Source organism: Ylistrum balloti, unplaced genomic scaffold, assembly GCF_031769215.1.
Source record: "Ylistrum balloti isolate Yb309-2 unplaced genomic scaffold, AGI_CSIRO_Ybal_v1 Utg370332, whole genome shotgun sequence".
NCBI lineage: Eukaryota > Metazoa > Mollusca > Bivalvia > Pectinida > Pectinidae > Ylistrum > Ylistrum balloti.
In genome coordinates this window covers 883,433-893,383 of record NW_026782241.1, presented here as the reverse complement: position 1 = coordinate 893,383, position 9,951 = coordinate 883,433, and the positions used below count along the sequence as shown (strand labels likewise).

Genomic DNA, 9,951 nt, shown 5'->3' with positions numbered 1-9,951 from the left:
CCAACATGTTTACTGTCTGTCCAGAAAAGTGACCAACATGTTTACTGTGTGTCCAAAAAGCGACCAACATGTTTACCGTCTGTCCGGAAAAGCGACCAACATGTTTACTGTCTGTGCTGAGAAGCGACCAACAAGTTTACTGTGTATCCGTAGAAGTGATCGACATGTTAAGTGACCCTCACATTTACTGTGTGTCTATAGAAATGGCCACCATGTGTCCTCGGAAGGACTCAGCTTCCAACCATCCATATCATGTCCTCTATTTTTGTGGTGCAGTCACTGATGTAATTACTGAACTCACTGATGTAATTACTGCATACACTTATGTAATTACTGCAGTTACTGATGTAACTACTGCACTCACTGATGTAATTACCGATGTTGTTTGCAGCATATCATAGACTTGCTCTGTATATCCTTCCATATTTCCCATTGTGATCATTGTGACTAGTAATATAATGACATGAAAAATATTTGCTTACACTGGAGTATGACAAAAACGTGTACATGTATATCATTTGATTTTATTTTTTACATTATCATTTCATCATCTGAACTTGTCAATCACAAATCTAACCCTTACTTACATACATTTGATTGATTTAATCTATGGATAAGAATCCTATTCTAAACATGCAATGATATTGTCTATACACTGATATCTAGTGATTAGAAACTACCCAACGAAATTATATCTAAGAAATCAATGTTCTATGCGAACAATTGGACTTCACACCAATATATCTGCTCTGATTATAATAGATCTACTAGTTACACAGAAGTGAAAAAGTTTAGATTTAAACTTGGCCATCACAGAACCTTCAGAGATCTGTAAGTATATTTAAATTAGTGCACCATCTCACCAATATCCAAGAGAGAAATTGTTGCTCTAAAACCTGTTAACACCATATAGCTGGTTATTTTCTTTGATGGAAATTTTCGCTATTTGCTTTTAAAATGATCAAATTATGTTTCAACAAATTAAGAAATTTTGCGATCTGGATTTAAAAGGACACCTAGTACACACTTGTCTCACTATTTCAGATTAATAAGTTTTTCTGCTGTCTGTTTGTCCTTTGTCAACTTGAACCTCGCCCATAACAATTACACAGAATGAGGTTTGTTCCTTGTGACAAGGCCTTTCTGATGGTACCAAATATTTCGACCATGTGACCTTGATTGTGATCTTTGACCTAATGTGAAAGTGACAAGTCATTTCCAGTAGTATCATGTGACCATGTGAATATGTGACCTTGACCATGACCTTTGAACTACATTTGAAATTTAACACTGGCCATAACTATTGCATCATAAAGAGGAATAGCTTCACAATTGGCAAGTGTGTTCTTTGTTACAAGACCTTTCTGGTGGTACTAAACGTTTTGACCATGTCACCTTGACTGTGACCTACTTTTGAAAGTTAAAAAAAATCATTACCACAATGAAGATACAAGTGCATCACAAAGTTTTACAAAATCTGGTATTTCTAACTTCAAGTAAAGAGAACACAAGTTTGACTATTTCCAGATTCTTTTTGAGACAGAGAGAATGTTTGAATTCTATGTAAATAATATTGCAAAAAAAATGAAATTATCATAAATCTGCGTAGAAAAACACATTGACTGCATCCATAGAAAAGTAAAGCTACATAACCCATAGATATGATCCGGTTTTTGAAAATGAAATATTGTGGATAATATTGATCAAAGATTATATTATGTGCACTGTGATGTTAGAGGAAATCTTGGTGATGATTTAATCCTTTGTGGGGACGAATTGGAAAGATATATCACCTGGGAATATTTGCCACATTGAAATCCTTTGATTTTTTTTAGCTGAGACACAAATAGTCTTGAACTGAAGAGGTAATCCCTATAGCCATGTGATACTGTGCAGCCAGTATATTACAAGGTTTAAATACTCCACCTCTATAAATAACTCGTTCTCTGAGTTTCCAGGGGTTGAAGTGATGGTTATGGGACATTACTCATCATGTCTCCTTCCTCTAGCTGAAAAGAATAATGCGGCTAGATTTTTACTAGAGTTACATATATAGTGCAGAATTTAAACACTGGTACTTCTAGAAATTGACAGTCGTTTTTAATTCATGTTAAAGACTTGTATGAAAAAAGGACAAAGGGTTATTAAGAACAAAGGGTTATTACTCCTATTACATAAAGAGGAATTAGATCTCAACTTCACCTTATAATGCTACATCATCCCTGAAAGAATAAATGGGAATAAGAGCTGATTATGGATGGAATGCGATCAAATAATTCCTGCCGAAATTCCAAGTAAAATTGAGACAGCTAACTATCAGCCATATTGCAATAATGAAAATGACTGATATTTGCTATTAAAGCTTCTTGTCCCAGCCGTTAATGTCATGTTTCGGATATCCGACAGAATTTTATAAACATGTCATTTCGAAGTTGATCCCAAATGCATCCAACATCTTGGTGCATTCTCACAAGAGGTCAGCTGTAAGGAAGTGGTCAGTCCCGATCCAGCCTAATCCAGCTTTATGGAGTTGTCAGATATTCTCTCACCTACTTAACATCAATTTCGTAATACCTGTCAATTAAAAATGATTTCACAAATCAATTCAATTTGTTTCTCAACTATGAAAGCAGGTCAATGATTATATAATGAGAAAAGTATTTACAAGACAATCCCTAGTCCCCAACATGTAACTATTTTTCTACTTATCAAACTGTATAGGTATCTCAGTAATAACCAAATATATGAACGTATACTGTTACAAAAGGTTGATATCAAGGTATCATAATGTTGGTAGGATGAAATTTTTGTTTTTTTTTTCACTGTCACAAAATTTTACTTTACTTATTCCTAAAACCAATTCCAACATCTTATGAGTTGTGTAATTTTAAAATTTGGAATCCAGATGAAAGTTAAAATATACTTAACACAATTAGCACATACCACCAATTTTTCCAGTGAATATCCTAATGGGTTTAAATATAGGTCACGAGTGAACCATTTTTGATCAGAAATAATATAACATACTTAAATTTTGGAATCCAAATTAGGGAGTACATATATTTGATACAATTTGAACAAACCACCAATTTTTCCAGTAAATGTCCTAATAGGTCAAAAATATAGGTCAAAGTGAATCATTTGTTTTCTTCAGAACTAATCTAAAACACTAAAATGTACCTGCATCACAAATTCAGTAACTGTAACCTTGTGATTAGAAATATATATTGAAAACAAATATCTCCAATCAAAATGAGGTCAGAGTTAAGTATTTGGGTAAACTTTACATCTACATATGAACTGGCATTCAAAATTTGAAAATTCTAAATGTGATATCTAAGATGTGCCAAAAGCATTTTTTCAGTAAATGACACCAAGATATAGGTCACAGCAACTTATTTTTGGTACTCAAGATGACAAAATTTGATTAGTCCAGAATAGTTCTGTTTCCTCTCCACAGTAAAATTGTTTCTGGGCTTATTTAGCAGAAAATCTACTATAAGTTATATGCATGATGTACCTATTTCACAAAGCTATGGTTAAATTAGATTAAATCTTAGTCTTACCTTGCGAGCAAATTCAGGCAACGTAAATGCTCCTCTGTGTACTTCAGCATTGTAATATCTGAACTTCAGGCGTATTTGTTCTTCTTCTGAAAATTTTCTCAGTGGTTCAGAAAATGCTGTATCCTTTAAAAAGCAAAATAAAAGAAAACATAAATGTTGAAGTCTTATCTCTATATTCAATGTGGAAGTATAGTGCCATCACGTCAGCTCTATCAAAGTTGGGTCCACTGGATATTGGACATATACTGACCTGGTTAAATTGTAATAAAAACTACAATAATCTGATATTTTACAAATTTTGATTAGTATTTCAGATTTTCAAAATCAATTTTTGAATCTAATATTGTCAAAATGATGTTCCTTCAATGACCCTTCAAAACGCACAGTCAACCTTGATTTTGAAGGGATATGATCAGGCCCCAGTTTCATGGTTAGTTTGAGTTAACCAGTAGTAGTGAAAAATTTTGATTGTTGCCAATTGAAAAAAGTTTCAATGCAAAATAAAAAAAAATTCAAAATACATTAAACCTGTCTCAATAAATTAAGAGCTATGAAACGATAAAAGATAATTCATATGCTGTTTAAATCAGAGTTGAAAATTTTCGCTTATCACTTACTAGTACAATGAAAACTAAATGCCTGCACTGCCTGCATTATCACCAAATTTGTTGTTTCAGTGGATAAATGTATCTACTATATTGCTTCATCAGATGAAGAAAACATCTATTGTGATAATCTGAAGATGTTTTGGGGATAATCTTAAATATTGTATGAAAGAGAAAGCATTACAGAGTAAAATCAGAACAACACTTAGATGTAGGTACAGTATTGGGAAATTATGGCCAAGATTTAGCAGTATTGACTAATTGTCTTTACTCACAATGAAATTCCAACAATCAAATATTCTTACTTTCAAGTTCTAAGTTTTAAAACTTAAATTCTTAACTATTACATTCCAAAATTTTATACCTATTTTCTTATTTGGAGTGGTGTTAAGTTTTGTGGAAGAAGTTCAAGGCAGATTTTAACAATCACACGGATAATAATCCTCAGAAATCATCTGAATCAGGTACAAGCTTGTGTACTCCAGGTAACCTTAGAAATACTTACTGGGTTAAGACTACAGAGAATGAAGCCAATCTGACCACTAGGATAAGTAGGGATGGTTGTGTAGGCGTAGTCCACCACCGGGTACAGACTACGACAGAAGTCCTGCATGGACTTGATGAGGTCTAGATGTAACCATAGGCATTCTCCTAGATAAGACAAGAAAAGTACATACACATGATAATCCAGACACTAAAAATTAAAGTCTTACATATGTATGTGTCTGATGTACTCAGACATAATTCTATACTTGTGATAAACAAAAACACAATCCTACAGGTTTGATATACACAGACACAATGCTATGTGTGTGTGATGTACACTGACACAATTGTATGTGTGTGATGTACACAGACACAATGCTATGTGTGTGATGTACACAGACACAAATGTATGGGTGTGATGTACACAGACACAATGCTATGTGTGTGTGATGTACACTGACACAATTGTATGGGTGTGATGTACATGGACACAATGCTATATGTGTGTGATGTACACAGACACAAATGTATGTGTGTGATGTACACAGACACAATGCTATGTGTGTGTGATGTACAATGACACAATTGTATGTGTGTGATGTACACAGACACAATGCTATGTGTGAGATGTACACTGACACAATGCTATGTGTGTGATGTACACAGACACAATGCTATGTGTGAGATGTATGATATAGCTGTTTCACCCTTCTAGGACTTGTCTATGATGCTACAAAGCCATACTGTAGAAACCCATGAGGGGACTAAAGAAAACTCAAATTGGTAGTATTCATTTTATCCTTAAATATTTATGAGATCATATGATCAGTTCCTAGTGTTTTGGACTTACCTTGACAGCAAAGAATTCCGTTTGGTTTTAATGCTTTTTTCATCAGTTCATAATATGACTTTTCAAATAAACTAGAGGCTGGACCTACAAAACAATCATGCTGATAAAATAATTTTGTTGAATAAAAAATGTGCATTTTTGTATTTTAATCATGCACTGTATTTGACAAAACTACAAGTGGAAAAAATTTCATTAAGCATTCAATGAAAAAGTTTATTGACACTACAGGCGAAAAAACAGTAATCCAGACAACTCTGTTCCGAATCATTGTTCTGCTATTGTAAATGTATATTTTTCTTGGAATGACAAAAAAGGAAAACAAAACAAAAACAGTAAAATACAAATGAACCATCACATGATTCCACAATTAACAATATTATACCAAAATGGAAGAACAAATGTATATTCAGAAACTAATATTTTGCTTCAAATCTCTTTTTAAAATGCATTAAAAAATTTCATGCTTTTTTTTTCTGGGTTTACCACCCTGTGAACAGCCAGTTTCATTTTGAGACAGGGCCTCCTTGTTGTAGCTGAAGGCAACCTCACTGTAAAATATTTGGAAGGCTGTCTCATACCATCCAAAATATTTACAGTAAAGCATCTTGTCCAAGGATACAACCAAGTCACCACAGACTAATCGGTTTCTTAACTGAGAAACACTTATCACAACAGCTAGGGACATTTGATCAGGCACCTTGGATTTTCATCTAATGTTACATAGATACTAACATTCCATCGACTGAGCTTTTGTAGTTATTATAGTCGGTTAAATAAGAATAAGAGCAAACTAAAAAAAATGTGTACTGATCTTTTTTTACTTTTTAATTTGGGGACAAAAATTAGGTTGCCCTGCCTCCACCCTCCCTGTAATACTGGTATGTAGATAGATATTGTATCTGCTGACATTTTCTTATGTGACAGCTGACAGATTAACAAACACTGCATCAAAAGATGCAGGTTGGTAAAGACAACATGGAAATGTTACAGTCGTAAATGGTGAAATTAAGATGTCATTGTCAATGAAATGCTTGTAATTTACCTGATATGAATGAAGTTCAGGATGAATTTATGACATATAGAGGTGTAAGTTCATGAATGTAAGGTTATTTGACAATGAAAGGAATGACAGTATGAATGATAGGTGTTTTGAGGACATTGTAATGTTTTATATCTTTGTTAAGAAAGCATTTGCTGTAAAAAAAAAAAAAAAATAAGAAGACAACTGTACCTATAGGGTCAGATGAATCTGTGATGATCACATCAAACTCGCCCTGGTGCTTCTTCATATACTCAAAACCATCACCTATATGAAGTTTCAACTTTGGACTTTCGAACCCACAAGCCATCTTTGGTAAAAACTTTTTGGAAACATCTATAACTTTCTGGAAATAATAATATATTTGGCTCAATCATCTTTAAATGGTTGTATGTAAGATAATGTCGCATGACACAAAACTGAGAACACAAGTATTATGTACAATGATTTACACAACAAATAGGTTCAAGGTCAAAACAGACAAGTGTTGTATCCGCTTATGCTAATTTACATGTTACATAATAGAGAAATGAATTTTGGAATCAAGTTATATGCAAATTCCATTACTGTATGAATTTTTAAAAATTACAATTGAAATAGACAGAATCAACTGTATCTAACCAGAGAAATTTAACACAAAGTTCACAGAATGAAAGCAATTTCTGATTAATTTCTGAGTAATTTTGAGAGCTGAAAATTTAATTTCCCTTTAAAAGTACATGTGACTTACCTGTATAAGTAGCTTACCTCATCAATTTCACACATCTCGACGGATACAACCTCTGGGTGTTTCACCACCTCCCGTAATACTCCACCATCTCCTCCACCAATGATTAGCACCTGGAGTTAATAATAGAAATGTTGAACACTTTTAAACCAGCAGTAACAACATAAGATATGGTAGAGCCAAACAATGATCTAAACTGCATCATACAGCTGGTTTGTCCTTCTAAACCTCATCAGTTATGGGCCTAAATTTTGAAGCCAAGGAGGCAACTGAGGAACATTCAAAGTAATCAAAAGAAAAATCAAAACCTAGATGGGGCAGGGCACTTGTCCTATAATTCAATTAATCAAAATGTGACATGCAGGTTACTCCAAGCCTCAGGGACATAAAGTACACCAACAGTTTCTACCAACTGCAATCTGGAAGATTGTACGAAAGACATACAAGTGAATAACACTATTAAATACAAATTAAGAATTAGATAGAGTAGAGCCAAACAATGATATCATACAGCTGTTTCATCCTTCTAGGACTCACCATGTTGATAGGTTAACACCTGTGCTAGAACTACTGTAATTATTTTAACATTGTAAATATTCTAATGTTGAAGAGAAGGGGATGGTCAGGTCACTAAGGTTATGGTAAGAGAGAGATGTACTTTGATGTATTGGTTTTGTGTTATTTCTTTATAGAGATTTACGCAGACTGCAGTGGCACAGTGTAAATAGAAAACTGAAAGAAAAACAAGATTCAGACCTTAAAGTTAGACTATGTTTTACTGTAATCGGCTGAAAGAAAATCCTTTCACTTTCCTTAAGTTTCCTAGAGATAGAGCAAGATATTTGGTGTAGATCATTTAGAATTGACTCACCTTCCTTGGGTTAGCATGAGAGTTTAGAGGTAGATGAGCCAGCATCTCTTGATATGAAAATTCATCTCTTTCTGTGCATTGTATAACTCCGTCTAGGACAAGAACATTTCCATATGTTTTGCTGAAATAGAAAAAAATGATTCATATGGAACAAGTATAAACACTTCTTGTCATTTAATGCTATTTATTGCATATCTATAGGTTACCCTGGTAAAATACTAGCTGCAATATACTGCTCAGCTATAGAGAATTTTCTTTAGCTTGATTTGTTTGAATGTCAGACATGAAAGCCAGAGGTTCCCAGTTCGAATCCTGGAGGAGGCAGTGAAATAAATATTGACCTCACTCTGTTAGAAATTGATTGCGAAATCAGAAAATGGACAGTGATGACTCCTATTTATTTTCTCATTCATATTGACTTTAAACCCTGTCAAAATGTAATTATTATTACTTATATGATGAAAATGATCTAAAATGAGTTTTCATTGAATATGAAAATTTAATGTAACTTGTCATAAAGTTTTAATCTATAGCCATGAAGGCTGGCAAAGATAAACACTTTCAAGACCTATTTGAGAAAAATCTCATTTGAAATGAAAACTCATTTAAAATTATATATATATATATATATGTCATATATATATAAGTTTTTCACTGTCATATTTTTTTCTTGGTGTGTTTCAATTTCCACACACTATTTGATACCAAGTTCCATTTTGTCCATAATATATAACGGTAATAAGTGATGCCTTTTGGCTTTGAAGATATCAGTTTCAGACCACAACATATTTCAAGTCAGACATTTTTCAAAGCTGAATCATGTGGACAACTGACAGAATTTACTATGTACCTGGATGATTTAGATTGTTGTAACAGGTTGGCCAAACCTGCTAATAAATACATTTGTTGAAACATGTTATGGTAATCTCATGACCTAGATAGTAAAATATTTGAATGCAGAAGGATGCTCTATAAATCCAACACTACCTTTCATCACATCGGTTTTTTTTTTAAAAAGCCACACAAAACAACATACTCAGAATAAACTAACTTAGACATGTATATTATAAATCATCTGACGATGGTAGGCCAAAAGGTACAATCTAGGATTTATCTGTTCACCAATGTACAGTTCATAGATTTTTAACTTATGTAATGAGAATACATGTTGAAGTTTCAGTGCATCCTCGCAATCGAAGGGCTATATTTCAATGGCAAATTCGTCAGTTTGTGTCCTACTAATATTGGTGCTGGATAGATAAAGAGTTAAATCGATAATTTACAGAAACTGTTCAGAAATAAAAAATGAATACGGACTTTAAACGAAAACAATATTACACGTGGACGGTGGATGACATAGATAACAGTAAACCTCATGACCAGCCAGCCAGTCTCGATCTACCTTTTAAATACTAAAACATCTTGATATTTTGATTTCTCGTGAAAAAGGACCTCCTCTACTTGAAGTGACATCGCCTGGCCCGGCCATAGTTCGCTCATCTCACTGAACCAGCCATCCTGTAATTTGTCCATCTTCGCGAAGCTATTAAAAATCCCACGTTGTCTAACCGGAAACAGCTGGGCCTCTCAACCGGAACTTGAAATGTAGCACATGATATGAAAAGCAAGTTACATAAGAGGCGACTGCCTACGCATATACATATATATTCCTCATGAGCAAGGTACTTGTGTGATATTGAATAGGCTACATAACAAATAAATAAATAGGTGAATGAATATTTTTCTTTCTCAAGACCTTCTTTATGGCAATCGGAGTGGAAAAAAGTCAGTATTCACGGTAGACCGA

The 9,951-nt window shown here is 33.6% G+C and overlaps 1 protein-coding gene across 1 annotated transcript; it reads right to left on the bottom strand.

Annotated features, from left to right (window-relative positions):
* Positions 1–661: 661 nt before the first annotated feature.
* On the bottom strand, positions 662–9,677 carry LOC132553535 (spermidine synthase-like). Its single transcript, XM_060217783.1, has 8 exons — positions 9,547–9,677; positions 8,145–8,265; positions 7,294–7,386; positions 6,739–6,892; positions 5,508–5,591; positions 4,677–4,822; positions 3,567–3,689; positions 662–2,574 (listed from the first exon to the last, which is right to left on the bottom strand). The coding sequence occupies exons 1-8, from the start codon at positions 9,675–9,677 to the stop codon at positions 2,560–2,562; spliced, it is 867 nt and encodes a 288-aa protein (XP_060073766.1). The 3' UTR covers positions 662–2,559.
* Positions 9,678–9,951: the final 274 nt, after the last annotated feature.

What these genes read in the sequence shown, in the direction of transcription:
- LOC132553535 (XM_060217783.1), bottom strand. Translation starts at nt 9,677, where the DNA reads ATGGACAAATTACAGGATGGCTGGTTCAGTGAGATGAGCGAACTATGG. An exon ending in CGGAATTCTTTGCTGTCAAG is followed by an intron (nt 4,823 to 5,507) that starts GTAAGTCCAAAA and finishes TGTCTTATCTAG; the next exon opens with GAGAATGCCTATGGTTACAT. An exon ending in TTCTCTGTAGTCTTAACCCA is followed by an intron (nt 3,690 to 4,676) that starts GTAAGTATTTCT and finishes TGCTTTTTAAAG; the next exon opens with GATACAGCATTTTCTGAACC.